Source organism: Manis pentadactyla, chromosome 2 (assembly GCF_030020395.1).
Source record: "Manis pentadactyla isolate mManPen7 chromosome 2, mManPen7.hap1, whole genome shotgun sequence".
Taxonomy (NCBI): domain Eukaryota; kingdom Metazoa; phylum Chordata; class Mammalia; order Pholidota; family Manidae; genus Manis; species Manis pentadactyla.
The window spans coordinates 213322272-213337604 of NC_080020.1; the positions used below are offsets into that span (position 1 = coordinate 213322272).

The 15333-nt window shown below is 45.0% G+C and overlaps 1 protein-coding gene across 8 annotated transcripts in view; it reads right to left on the reverse strand.

Moving 5' to 3' along the window:
* TOGARAM2 (TOG array regulator of axonemal microtubules 2) overlaps positions 1-15333 on the reverse strand; it is a 66122-nt gene that overhangs the window by 3486 nt on the left and 47303 nt on the right. For all 8 annotated transcript variants that reach the window (XM_036903594.2, XM_057497305.1, XM_057497306.1 and 5 more), the window contains one exon: positions 1312-1398. In XM_036903594.2, coding sequence (XP_036759489.2) covers positions 1312-1398 — 87 coding nt within the window. The remainder of the gene's footprint in view (positions 1-1311; positions 1399-15333) is intronic.

Genomic DNA, 15333 nt, shown 5'->3' on the forward strand with positions numbered 1-15333 from the left:
GCTCAGGTGGGGGAAGAAGGTGGAGAAGGGCTCTGCAGGCAGGATGCCACATGTGAACAGGCCAAAGTGGGAGGGTGGGAAACAAGCCACTACAAGGAGGGCAGTGCGCCGCCGCACAGGGGCAGAGGCAGGGCCGCGCAGGGGGAGGCCGCTAGCGGAGGCTGAGGGCTCCGCAGTGCAGCCAGGTTCCCGGGACAAATCCTGGATTACTCACCAAGGGACCTGGGTGCTTAACCCTGCTAAGCTCCATTTTCCGTATTCCTACAAAGGGTATAGTCGTGTGACCCACGCTTCCCTTGTGGGGTCTTATGAGGATTCCATGATCCAGTGCATGTGATTGGAGCAATGGGGGAAGGAGGCAGATCGTAGAGGGCCAGGCAGCCACAGGTCTCGTGGGCCACTCCAGGGAGACTGTATACTATCGTAAAGACAGCTCAGGAGCCACACAAGGATTTAAGCAGGGGGGTGGCATGATTCATCTGCATGTTAGGGGGGGCCCTCAGGAGTCTAGAGAGCAGACTGGATCTTTCTGCCTCCTTTCTAAATAGGGCCTTCCTAAGATAGAGTGGGAGGCTTTGGGCAAGCAAGAAAGATGATACAACCAAGGTAAGTAACCTGCCCAAGGTCAAAGTTGCCAGGAGGCAAATGGGTCCTTCTGCCCCAAAGCCTCTGTTTTCCAAGCTGCCACCTCCAGGGTCCCAGGGGAAGGTTTCAGCCCTGGAATGGAATCACCTGATACTGCCAACTCAAAGTAGACATAGGCCTGGAGCAAGTCTTCCTCAGCTGAAGCTTGAACCACACCGGGCAGATTCCAGCTGAGCCTCCTTTCCGTGTAATACAGTTCTGGGCACCTGGCCAAGGGGTCGGATGGGCTGAAATCCAGTCTGTCCTCTGCTTGCCAGGGTGTGCGTGCCAAAGAAGGGACAACTCTAATTCTCGTGGCAATGCTACTGCTGATGAAGCCATGCACCCACAAGGCGGCATCTACCCAGAGGGTGGATTTTTCTGATTCACACAGAGGGTAACCTGTGGGCTACTGGAAGCCCTGTTTGCAAAGAAGAAGAAATGAATAACAGCTTCCTTAAAACTATTTTGGTGATGTACAAAGCTGTCTCATTTTGACCAAAAACAAAGACTGTTTTCTGGCGATGTGGGAATTATGTTTAGAAAGCAGATTATCAAAAAAATTTAAATGGTATATGAGAACTGTTTGATTATTTGGGGGTCTGAGGTAAGTGGGTGGTTCAGCTACATGCCAGGAGAGAAGAGATTGACTGGAAGGCTGGGGTGGGGAGGTTTGGGGGTGCTCACCGGACAGACGTTCTGTGACATCAAGTACCGCACGGCCACTCAGGAAACGCACCCGCCCAGCAAATGCTTGTAGGAGGCAAAGGTTGTCTGGAAGAGATGGAGAGGGTCAGTGGCTGGGGTGCTATGACCCAAGCAATGGCACCAGCTCTTCGGCACCAGGTGTCTACATTGGGAAGAGGCCCTTGGGGAGCTGAATTGATTTTTCCGGGTCCCAAGGGGGCCACTTAAAAAAGTGAATGTACATGGAGGGTTTGGGGAACAGTGGGTGGCCTGGTATAAACCGTCTCCCAAACAAGCTTCATTTACTCCCACAGATCTGGCTCATATTGTCTGTGCTTCTTCAAAATTGCTATGAGATTTGGGGCAAGATGATAGATAGATCAATAGGTAATTGATAGGTAGACAGGTAATTGATAGGTGACAGGTAACACAGACAGATGGATGATAGAAATGGATGGATGGATATAGATGTGAATATATGTAGTTTTAAGGGAGACTGAGGCACTGAGCCATGGTCAAACCAAACGTCAGTAAAGGGTTGGGACTGGAATTCAGAAACCATGGCTCTCCTTAAGGCCTAAACTTGGGCTCTAAGCAATAGGACATACCCACAACCAGGTGGTCAGCAATTTCCACCTTGAATATTTACTGATATCACTCTGTAATAGGCATGGATATTATACTAAACACTAAATAGGACCTGATCCTCTTCTCCTCCTCCCCCTCAAAAGCCAGACACATCAACAAACTCTAACCAAGAGCCTGGGGATTCTGGGGCTCGGGTGGCCGACTTGTGTCAATCTGCCTGGTACCTTCCCCATTTATCTCTGAAAGCCCCACATCCCAGGAAACCTCTTAGTGCCTGGCAAACACCTGTCAGGAGCAGAAGCACCTGGCTGGCTCTGGTAGGGTCAAAGGAGGGCATTTGCGGGTTGGGGTCAGGGCGGGGGCATGTATTATCCCTCAATAGTTTATATATGACCTCCTGTGTGAGACCCAGGCCCAGATGACACACTTGTGAAGACAGCAGTTTATCTTCCATATGCCCCAGTGCACCTTGCAGGAGGTTTAAGGGTAACAGGACTTTTTAATCTTTTATTTTGTTGTCCCAGCTCCCCAACACCTGCCCAGAACTCCAGCCACACCCCGTCCCAGAAGCCCAGCTCTCCCTGCTGCCCAGACAGCTGTGCTGAAGCCTGGGGACAGGGCACTTCCCCATTTGGATCTTGAAGGAGTGTTTATTAAAAACGCACCCCTAACAGTACAGCCCCAGGCAAACTGGGTAGTGATGTTTCAGGGGTAGAACGGCTCTTTGGCACTCTCTGCTTATATTTCTAAAATCAACTCCAGCAGGTCCCCATATGTACCGAATTTAGAAGCTGCTCATTCTTCCCCATTCTGACCGATGTCTCCTGGTTTCTGAAGTCCTGCATTCCTCACAAGCACATGCAAGGTGAGGAAAGCGTCCCTTCACCTGAGAAGTGTGGGAGCAGTCTTCTTTCCTCTGGATTGCCTCTGCCATGAACCGTGTGGGTACCCAACCTGCCCAGCTCAACACTGTGAATGCGGCAGTCACAGTGCCATTCGACGGAGGCGGGGCAAGAAACTGAACGCATTTGTCAGGGGTGTGGCCATGAGGCCTGCTGGCACCTGTCAGGGAGGTGAGGCGGGAGGGCCTGGGTGGCTGTTACCGCAGACAGCCCCAGAAAGCATGTCCCAGGGTCCCAGGAGCTGACCATCTCAAGGCCAGATTTCCCTTTGCAGGGGACAGAGATTAGAGACCTGCCCAAGGAAGATCTTTCAGGCCAGTTCGCCTTTGCCAAGTTCCCTCAATACTCAGCATCCCCACGGATGTGCAATCCAGTTTGCTTTTCCCATCAGGCAACAATTCCTGCTAATTCCCGCCTCCCTTGCTCTCCTCCTGAGACCTGTAAGGGATGTAGATGAGAAATGTACACACGTGCATCATCTACATCTCTGCTGCTTGTAAAGCACCATCCACAAGGCACAAGTCTTTAAAATACTCTGTTCTGGGAGACAGAAGAGATGCCAGCCTCTAGAATCTTGAAGTTAGTAAGAAGTAGTCTCAGGGTGTCTTGGTAAAGCTTTAATAGTGGAAGAACAGGTTTTTATATCAGTTGTCATCTACATTCTTGATTCCAGGTGCTTCTATTTGTCCCACACCCACCATTAGCCATGAGCTCACCTCTGAGAACAAGGACCTCCCCCTACTTGCTCTCCCCCAACTGTACTCAGTCCAGGACCTCCTCTGGACACAGCTGGACCTCCCCCTCCTGGCCAGTGGCCTGTCCTCCCAGAGCCAGAGAGAAGTGAAGAACTTGAGGAATACTTGAGCATGCGCATCCAGCACTCACCTGTGCCAGGGCATGCTCCCAGGGTGCCCGGCACACAGCGGATGCTCACAGGGCAACGTTAAAGCACAGACACTAAGCATGCCCAAGCTGGTGTATAACCCCTGAGTAGTTGGCTTCTCTTCCTTGAACAACTTGCAGAGTGACAGCTCACCTCCCAGGTCACACCCAGTTTTAATGAGAGGCAGAAAGTACAGCAGTTAAGGGTGTGGCTCTGGGTCCACATTGTCTGGATTTGAACCCTGGCTCTTCCATGTTCTACTATGTAACATAGGACAAGTCATTTTTCCTATCTAGACCTAAGTTTACCCATCTATAAAATGGGGATAATACTAGTACTTTCCTCATAGAGCTGCTGTGTGGCTGAAATGAGCTGACATAATGCTCAGGATAGCACCTTGAGCATATAATTACTATGTGTCAGCTATTGTTCCTGCTATTACTATTATTCCCCTAAAAGCCCAGCAACCTTCATGGTGGAGAGACCAGTGAAGAGGCTGGAATAGAACTTCTGCAATCTTAAAAGTCCATTCTCCAGAGGGGCAGAAGATGGCGGCGTGAGTAGAGCAACGGAAATCTCCTCCCAAAACAACATATATCTATGAAAATATAACAAAGACAACCCTTCCCAGAATAAAGACCAGAGGACACAGGACAATATCCAGACCACATCCACACCTGAGAGAACCCAGCGCCTCGCGAAGGGGGTAAGATACAAGCCCCGGCCCCGCGGGAGCCGAGCGCCCCTCCCCCCAGCTCCCGGCGGGAGAAGAGCAGGCAGAGCGGGAGGGAGACGGAGCCCAGGACTGCCGAACACCCAGCCCCAGCCATCCGGGCCAGAGTGCAGGGCCCTCGATACTGGGAAAACAGGGCAGCAAGAACAGTGAGCAGGCACTGGAGGCTGGGCGACAGAGGACATAAGAAAAGCGCGCGACCATTTTTTTTTTTTTTGCTTTTTTGCTGTTTTGTTTTGGCGAGCGCTTTTTGGGAGTTTTAAAGGTATAGGGACCCCAATACTAGGGAAACAGGGCAGAAAGACTGGTGAGCAGAGGCCTGAGGCTGGCACTGCAGAATAAAGAAAAACGAACTACCACCTTTTTTTTTTTAAATTAAAAAAAAAATTTTTTTTTTCTCTTTTTTTTTGGTGGGCGTTGTTTTGTTTTGGCGGGTGCTTTTTGGAAGTCTTAAAGGGGCAGGGAGGGTCACTTAATCCAGAGGTAGGGAATCCGGGATCTCTGGGCACCCTAACCCCTGGGCTGCAGGGAGCAGGCAGGCCCCTTACGGAGATAAATAGCCTCCCAGCAGCTCCTGCTCCAACGCGACTCCACCATTTTGGAGTAGCTGCCCGAGCCAGGCCACGCCCACAGCAACAGCGGAGATTAACTCCATAGCAGCCGGGCAGGAAGCAGAAACCCTGTCTGCGCGCAGCTGCGCAGCACAAGCCACTAGAGGCCGCTGTTCTCCCAGGAGAGGAGGGCCACAAACCAACAAGAAAGGAAGTCCTTCCAGCCGTCACTCTTCCCAGCTCTGCAGACTATTCCTATCACCATGAAAAGGCAAAGTTACAGGCAGACAAAGATCACAGAGACAACACCAGAGAAGGAGACAGACCTAACCAGTCTCCATGAAAAAGAATTCAAAATAAGAATCATAAACATGCTGACAGAGATGCAGAGAAATACGCAAGAGAAATGGGATGAAGTCCGGAAGGAGATCACAGATGCCAGAAAGGAGATCGCAGAAATGAAACAAACTCTGGAAGGGTTTATAAGCAGAATGGATAGGATGCAAGAGGCCATTGATGGAATTGAAACCAGAGAACAGGAACGCATAGAAGCTGACATAGAGACAAAAGGATCTCCAGGAATGAAACAATATTAAGAGAACTGTGTGACCAATCCAAAAGGAACAATATCCGTATTATAGGGGTCCCAGAAGAAGAAGAGAGAGGAAAAGAGATGGAAAGTATCTTAGAAGAAATAATTGCTGAAAACTTCCCCACACTGGGGGAGGAAGTAATCAAACAGACCACGGAAATACACAGAACCCCCAACAGAAAGGATCCAAGAAGGGCAACACCAAGACACATAATAATTAAAATGGCAAAGATCAAGGACAAGGAAAGAGTGTTAAAGGCAGCTAGAGAGAAAAAGGTCACCTATAAAGGGAAACCCATCAGGCTAACGTCAGATTTCTCAACAGAAACCCTACAGGCCAGAAGAGAATGGCATGATATATTTAATACAATGAAACAGAAGGGCCTTGAACCAAGGATACTGTATCCAGCACGACTATCATTCAAATATGATGGTGGGATTAAACAATTCCCAGACAAACAAAAGCTGAGGGAATTTGCTTTCCACAAACCACCTCTACAGAACATCTTACAGGGACTGCTCTAGATGGGAGCACTCCTAGAAAGAGCCCAGCACAAAACACCCAACATATGAAGAATCGAGGAGGAGGAACAAGAAGGGAGAGAAGAAAAGAATCTCCAGACAGTGTATATAACAGCTCAATAAGCGAGCTAAGTTAGGCAGTAAGATACTAAAGAGGCTAACCTTGAACCTTTGGTAACCACGAATTTAAAGCCTGCAATGGCAATAAGTACATATCTTTCAATAGTCACCCTAAATGTTAATGGGTTGAATGCACCAATCAAAAGACACAGAGTAACAGAATGGATAAAAAAGCAAGACCCATCTATATGCTGCTTACAAGAAACTCACCTCAAACCCAAAGACATGTACAGACTAAAAGTCAAGGGATGGAAAAACATATTTCAAGCAAACAACAGTGAGAAGAAAGCAGGGGTTGCAGTACTAATATCAGACAAAATAGACTTCAAAACAAAGAAAGTAACAAGAGATAAAGAAGGACACTACATAATGATAAAGGGCTCAGTCAAACAAGAGGATATAACCATTCTAAATATATATGCACCCAACACAGGAGCACCAGCATATGTGAAACAAATACTAACAGAACTAAAGGGGGATATAGACTGCAATGCATTCATTCTAGGAGACTTCAACACACCACTCACCCCAAAGGATAGATCCACTGGGCAGAAAATAAGTAAGGACACAGAAGCACTGAACAACACAGTAGAGCAGATGGACCTAATAGACATCTATAGAACTCTACATCCAAAAGCAGCAGGATATACATTCTTCTCAAGTGCACATGGAACATTCTCCAGAATAGACCACATACTAGGCCACAAAAAGAGCCTCAGAAAATTCCAAAAGATTGAAATCCTACCAACCAACTTTTCAGACCACAAAGGCATAAAACTAGAAATAAACTGTACCAAGAAAGCAAAGAGGCTCACAAACACATGGAGGCTTAACAACACGCTCCTAAATAATCAATGGATCAATGACCAAATCAAAATGGAGATCCAGCAATATATGGAAACAAATGACAACAACAACACTAAGCCCCAACTTCTGTGGGACACAGCAAAAGCAGTCTTAAGAGGAAAGTATATAGCAATCCAAGCATATTTAAAAAAGGAAGAGCAATCCCAAATGAATGGTCTAATGTCACAATTATCGAAATTGGAAAAAGAAGAACAGATGAGGCCTAAGGTCAGCAGAAGGAGGGACATAATAAAGATCAGAGAAGAAATAAATAAAATTGAGAAGAATAAAACAATAGCAAAAATCAATGAAACCAAGAGCTGGTTCTTCGAGAAAATAAACAAAATAGATAAGCCTCTAGCCAGACTTATTAAGAAGAAAAGAGAGTCAACACAAATCAACAGTATCAGAAACGAGAAAGGAAAAATCACGACGGACCCCACGGAAATGCAAAGAATTATTGGAGAATACTATGAAAACCTATATGCTAACAAGCTGGGAAACCTAGGAGAAATGGACAACTTCCTAGAAAAATATAACCTTCCAAGATTGACCCAGGAAGAAACAGAAAATCTAAACAGACCAATTACCAGCAACGAAATTGAAGCGGTAATCAAAAAACTACCAAAGAACAAAACCCCCGGGCCAGATGGATTTACCTCAGAATTTTATCAGACATACAGGGAAGACATAATACCCATTCTCCTTAAAGTTTTCCAAAAAATAGAGGAGGAGGGGATACTCCCAAACTCATTCTATGAAGCTAACATCACCCTAATACCAAAACCAGGCAAAGACCCCACCAAAAAAGAAAACTACAGACCAATATCCCTGATGAACGTAGATGCAAAAATACTCAACAAAATATTAGCAAACCGAATTCAAAAATACATCAAAAGGATCATACACCATGACCAAGTGGGATTCATCCCAGGGATGCAAGGATGGTACAACATTCGAAAGTCCATCAACATCATCCACCACATCAACAAAAAGAAAGACAAAAACCACATGATCATCTCCATAGATGCTGAAAAAGCATTTGACAAAGTTCAACATCCATTCATGTTAAAAACTCTCAGCAAAATGGGAATAGAGGGCAAGTACCTCAACATAATAAAGGCCATCTATGATAAACCCACAGCCAACATTATATTGAACAGCGAGAAGCTGAAAGCATTTCCGCTGAGATCAGGAACTAGACAGAGATGCCCACTCTCCCCACTGTTATTTAACATAGTACTGGAGGTCCTAGCCACGGCAATCAGACAAAATAAAGAAATACAAGGAATCGAGATTGGTAAAGAAGAAGTTAAACTGTCACTATTTGCAGATGACATGATACTGTACATAAAAAACCCTAAAGACTCCACCCCAAAACTACTAGAACTGATATCGGAATACAGCAAAGTTGCAGGATACAAAATCAACACACAGAAATCTGTGGCTTTCCTATATACTAACAACGAACCAACAGAAAGAGAAATCAGGAAAACAACTCCATTCACAATTGCATCCAAAAAAATAAAATACCTAGGAATAAACCTAACCAAAGAAGTGAAAGACTTATACTCTGAAAACTACAAGTCACTCTTAAGAGAAATTAAAGGGGACACTAACAGATGGAAACTCATCCCATCCTCCTGGCTAGGAAGAATTAATATCGTCAAAATGGCCATCCTGCCCAAAGCAATATACAGATTTGATGCAATCCCTATGAAACTACCAGCAACATTCTTCAATAAACTGGAACAAATAATTCAAAAATTCATATGGAAACACCAAAGACCCCGAATAGCCAAAGCAATCCTGAGAAAGAAGAATAAAGTAGGGGGGATCTCACTCCCCAACTTGAAGCTCTACTATAAAGCCATAGTAATCAAGACAATTTGGTACTGGCACAAGAGCAGAGCCACAGACCAATGGAACAGACTAGAGAATCCAGACATTAACCCAGACATATATGGTCAATTAATATTTGATAAAGGAGCCATGGACATACAATGGCGAAATGACAGTCTCTTCAACAGGTGGTGCTGGCAAAACTGGACAGCTACATGTAGGAGAATGAAACTGGACCATTGTCTAACCCCATATACAAAAGTAAACTCAAAATGGATCAAAGACCTGAATGTAAGCCATGAAACCATTAAACTCTTGGAAGAAAACATAGGCGAAAACCTCTTAGACATAAACATGAGTGACCTCTTCTTGAACATATCTTCCCGGGCAAGGAAAACAACAGCAAAAATGAGTAAGTGGGACTATATTAAGCTGAAAAGCTTCTGTACAGCAAAAGACACCATCAATAGAACAAGAAGGATCCCTACAGTATGGGAGAATATATTTGAAAATGACACATCCAATAAAGGCTTGACGTCCAGAATATATAAAGAGCTCACACGCCTCAACAAACAAAAAACAAATAACCCAATTAAAAAATGGGCAGAGGAACTGAACAGACAGTTCTCCAAAAAAGAAATACAGATGGCCAACAGACACATGAAAAGATGCTCCACATCGCTAATTATCAGAGAAATGCAAATTAAAACTACAATGAGGTATCACCTCACACCAGTAAGGATGGCTGCCATCCAAAAGACAAACAACAACAAATGTTGGCGAGGCTGTGGAGAAAGGGGAACCCTCCTACACTGCTGGTGGGAATGTAAGTTAGTTCAACCATTGTGGAAAGCAGTATGGAGGTATATCAAAATGCTCAAAACAGACTTACCATTTGACCCAGGAATTGCACTCCTAGGAATTTACCCTAAGAATGCAGCAATCAAGTTTGAGAAAGACAGATGCACCCCTATGTTTATTGCAGCACTATTTACAATAGCCAAGAATTGGAAGCAACCTAAATGTCCATCAATAGATGAATGGATAAAGAAGATGTGGTACATATACACAATGGAATACTACTCAGCCATAAGAAAAGGGCAAATCCAATCATTTGCAGCAACATGGATGGAGCTGGAGGGTATTATGCTCAGTGAAACAAGCCAAGCGGAGAAAGAGAAATACCAAATGATTTCACTTATCTGTGGAATATAAGAAGAAAGGAAAAACTGAAGGAACAAAACAGCAGCAGAATCACAGAACTCAAGAATGGACTAACAGGTACCAAAGGGAAAGGGACTGGGGAGGGTGGGTGGGTAGGGAGGGATAAGGGGGGGAGAAGTAGGGGGGTATTAAGATTAACATACATGGGGGGGTAGGAGAAAAGGGAGGGCTGTACAACACAGAGAAGGCAAGTAGTGATTCTACAACATTTTGCTATGCTGATGGACAGTGACTGTAAAGGGGTTTATAGGGGAGACCTGGTATAGGGGAGAGCCTAGTAAACATAATATTCATCATGTAAGTGTAGATTAGTGATACCAAAAACAAAGCAAAAAAAAAAAAAAACGGGCAGTTCCTGTGTGGTAACCTCCAACGAGTTCTACACAAGGGTATAAAGGGCATATAAAAGTGTAGGCAAAGGGTCTGTTTGTGTTTATACAGAGGATCAAAGCCTAATTGGGCTACCCCGAAAATGAACTAAGATACGATATGAAAAAGAACTTCCAACATCTGCACTCTCTGGAAGACTCATGCCAGAAGATGATCATCAAAAAACCCCATCAAAGATCCACGCACTGCTACAGCTGTAGATGCACTCATCCCACCGGTTCCTGGACTTGCCATGGGAATGAGGAAGGAGATATCTAAGCTGGCCTGTGCATACAGTGAAACAACAAATTTGACTGGATCTATACTGTTGGAACTCAACCAAGAATTTGGAGAAGTGCAAATTGTAGCGCTCCAAACTCTTACAACTACAGACTATTTACTGTTAAAAGAACATATGGCATGTGAACAGTCCCCAGGAATGGGTTGTTTTAATTTGTCTGATTTCTCTCAGACTGTTCAAGTTCAGTTGGACAATATCCACCATGTCATAGATAAGTTTTCACAAATGCCTAAGGTGCCTAACTGGTTTTCTTGGTTTCACTGGAGATGGCTGGTAATTACAGATATGCTTTGGTTATGTAACTATACTCCTATTATGTTAATGTGTGTGCGCAATTTAAGTAGTAGCTTAAAACCTATATACGCTGAAGTTACTCTACAAGAAGATATGTCAAAGAAATAATCAATCTTCCCATGTTTTCTTCCGCCTGCTACTTCTATAGCTTTTCTTCTTCCTTCCTAACTACAACCCTTAAATAGAATTCGTGCCTCATATCAAATTTACCGAGTATCATAATTCTTCCAAGTGGTAAAGATACCTCAAGACAAATGCTGGGCATAGAAGCCACAGGGCATAAATATGCAAAGAAGTAAAAAGCTAACCTTTTCAAACAATAAGGCTTCTCTCTCACTTACCAACTTCACATTTCCCTGTATGGCCCCGGAAGATGACTGGTTAGCCAGAGACGGGTAAGATTCCTCAAGGGAGGAACAACCTAAGACAGGCACAGTCGCAGGGGGGCCATCAGGTGAGAAATTGGGGATCAACAGAGGTGAGGCTTAGAACCTCACCCCCCCTGTTCTGAGAGAAATCTTCTGCATACGTGGATGTTTTATTGCCCTGATCTAGCTTGGATTAACACATAGTCTACAGGCACACACCTGATCATCTACATTTGCTCTCTTACAACACTAAACTATGTTTTCTACCTTTATCTTGTATCTACCTACCACTTCAGCATTTTATTAAAAATAATAATAATAAAGAGAGAAATGTGGTATCCACATATAAATCAAGTATAAAAACCAAATGAGTATTCATATTTGAACTGACTGTTTAGAGTTCATAATGCATGAGCAAAACCAAAAGTTTCTGTGATGACTGCCCTTGTACTGTTCACCATGTAACTTATTCATTATGTAAGAATTTGTTCTCCATGTAAGAACTTGTTTGTTATGCCTCAGAAGATTGGAGACTGACGAAAATTAGGCTTGGGGTGGATTAATGATTGTGCATTGAGCATTGACTCCCCTATACAGAATTTTATTGTCGTTAACAACCATTTGATCAATAAATATGAGAGATGCCCTCACAAAAAAAAAAAAAAAAAAAAAGGACAGACTTCCAATGGTAAAATTAATAAGTAACCGGGATGTAATGTATAGCATAAGGAATATAGTCAAGATATTGTAACAGCTTGGTAGGGTGATAGCTGGAACCTAGAATTATGTATATAAATGTTCTACCACTGTGTTGTACACTTGAAACTAATGTAATGTAATACTGTGCGTCAACTACCCTTCAATAAAAAATAATTATTTAAAAAAAAAAAAAAAAAAAAAAAGTCCATTCTCCAGTAGCCTGACCTGAGTTTTTCATAGGCTCCTCTTCTGTGCCATAAGAAAGCCATGGCTGGCTTTGATGCTGTGTGCTTGAAAGGGCAGGTAAAGCCATGCAGTGTGAAGAGCTCCAGGCTGGCCGACCAGACACCCTGTCCTCCCTGGGCCTACTCTCTCCTCTCTACACTGGGACAGAGGTCTTGGGGCGTCCCGCCTCCCACCTGTCTCACTCAGCCAAGCCCTGAGGCCACCAGTCCATGTCATCCTCAAGCTACTGGGAAGCTAGAGAAGAGCTTTCAACAAAGTGTAAAAAATATGGTAGTGTGGACAGTGAAAGAAAGAAACTGGGGTCAAACTGGACTCCTGACAATAAGCCCAAGGCTCAATAAGTCATGTCATATACCTGAATTCTCTGTGGTCACCAAAACTAGGTCTGTTCATCACAGGAAAACTGGGAATGATCCACCCAAACAGAAAAATGCACATGGTATACCATGTGATGGAGCTGTTAAAATGACTAGAGTCTATAACAGGTGTGAATGCTCATGCTCTCCTTTTCTAAAAGGCAGGATGCAAATGTAAATGTGTAATAGAATCACAACTCTGTACAGATAAGCACAGAAAAAAAAATCTGTAAAATGAAAATGCCAATTGTTAATAGCGATTTCTTTTTAGGAGTTGGGGCTCTGAGGTTTTTTCTTTCTAAGTACTTTGCATTTTCCACTTTCTCCATAATTAATAAGTATGACTTTTATAGTGGTGAAAAGTGAACTTTATATTTTTAAGTTAACCAGAAAGACTGCATATCAGCACAGGAAACTGGGTAGTGTTAAATGAGAAAAGCTGTCACAATTGTATACATTATTTTTAACCAGTGAAACCTGTTTACATGCAGACAAGAAAAAGACAAGATATTTTTAAGCGGTTGGTATATCAGAGGAGCACCACTGATGAATTTTTAAATTCCACTAACAATATAATGTTGGTCATATGATTTATATCAGGTGATGAATTTAAAGTCAGAGAGCATAACAGCAAAAGCAGATCTGAAGCCACTCGCTTCCAAGCTTCTCTGCTCTCTCCAGCACAGGCCGGGGGCCGCCCTGAATTAAGAGAACTCCTTCTGGCGCTGGTCTGACCAGGATGGGGTGAGCTGTCAGCAGCCTGATGTTTTCATTAGTGATGTTTCTTCTGTAACGAACCCAGTAACTGAGACCAAAGACAGAACTAGTCAGCCTGCTGGGGAACTGCCTGACCCCCAGAATACCTCTGTGATACCAGCAGGAGAGGCCCGAAGGCAGGCAGTGGTAAAAGGCCGGGATCAAAGTCAAAGATCTAAGTGTCCAACACATTCTGCTTCCTCATCCTCCCCCTAAACCAGGACATGGGCAGAAACCCCCATCTGCTCTGTCAACCAACACACCACCTGCCCTACTCCCCCTGGCACTAGAAAAGATGTGGTAGCCAGAGAGGCAGCTTTATCACTCAATTCCTGAATCAGGAAGAATCTTAAGGGGTTGCCTAAGACCAATCTCCCAGTTTGGCTGTGTGATCTGGACTTAGTGTTCTACCCTGGCCATGTTCTTGATCCCCTTGGCCCCCATCAAGCAGGAAACAAACAGCAACATGCTGAATGCTGAGCCACTCCTTTGTGACACTCCACATTCAAGTATTTCGCAGCACTTCACAGTTCCTCTCCAGCCTGAACCCCGGAATGCCCCGTGGGGCCTGAAGACGCAGACTTGGGAGAAAGCTGCCTCTACGCAAAGGACTCTAAGCCACTTCCAGGGGGCCTCTGGGTACTAAGGGTCAACTAGAGGCAACAGACTCAGCCTGGGTGATATGGGAAGGAGGGGTTACACCCTTCTCTTCTGCCACACCTGCCCCAGTCTCTGCCTCGACCACCCAAGCTCCTGGGACGATGGGAAGTTCAGTTACTTGCATCCATTTTTCCCTTTGCAGGCTGGGCTCAGGCCATTCCAAGCAGATGAGAGCTGTTCCCAGAGAGAGCTTGGTTATGCCTTCGGTACACCCTGGCAGTGAGGAGTCTTGCTGGCATCCTAAATCCCTCCAGCTCTGACCTTTGTGGAAATAGAAATTGGCTCACCACGTCATAGTTAAGAATGCTTCCAAAACTCATGTGGCTGGTTGGCTGAGAGGGTATGGCTCGCAGCACAGCCATGGGGCCCCCAGAGTCCAGGGCCACACCTGTTCAAAATAATGTGGAGCCAAGACACCCCGGGACCCCGGGACCCTGTGAGAACCTTGGGCCGTGGGTTTGCTGGGCTTCGTCCATTCCTCTGCAGCCAACCCCCAGTCCACTCATCCAGTTAACACCGACCTAAGAATTAGAGAGCAAGATAGTAGCCCTCACACCTGCCTCCACTCTCCCCACACCAGACCTTCTGGTTGATGGAGCAGGGTGGGCATGGCAGCAGTACCCAAGGAGATGCTGTCCAGGAGGAAAGGAGAACTGTAGACATCTTCTGGAAGTGGCAATCTGCCTTGAGGTGTGGTCAGCTCACACAAGCAAGCCATCCCCAGGCCCACTTTCCAGGGCATCCAGCCCAGGTGGGTGCAGCAGGGCCCCAGGTAGAGGGCACCTGAATCTTGTAACAATGTGAGATACCAGATTCTGCAGACCAAAGCTCCACAGGTCCAGTGCACTCAGGGAGGCCGGCAAATGGTGAAAAGTGGAAACAAAAACACTTGAAGGGGGAAGAGTTAAAAGCTCCTCTCCCCAGACAAGGGTGCTTATCCTCCTCAAATAGCTGAAGCCTAATTTGCTTGGTGCAGCTTTTCCCAATAAATCCAGGGCTCGCAGTGATTTACCAAGAGCCTTGGTTATTGGCAACAGCAATCTCACTCACCCAGAGCAGTGCTGAGAACAAGCCGTAATTTAAAGCTGGATTTATATTGTTTGTTCTACAGCAACAGACTCAGCAAATCATAAATTGTCTTTGAGATGAAGAGAGGAAATTGACAATATT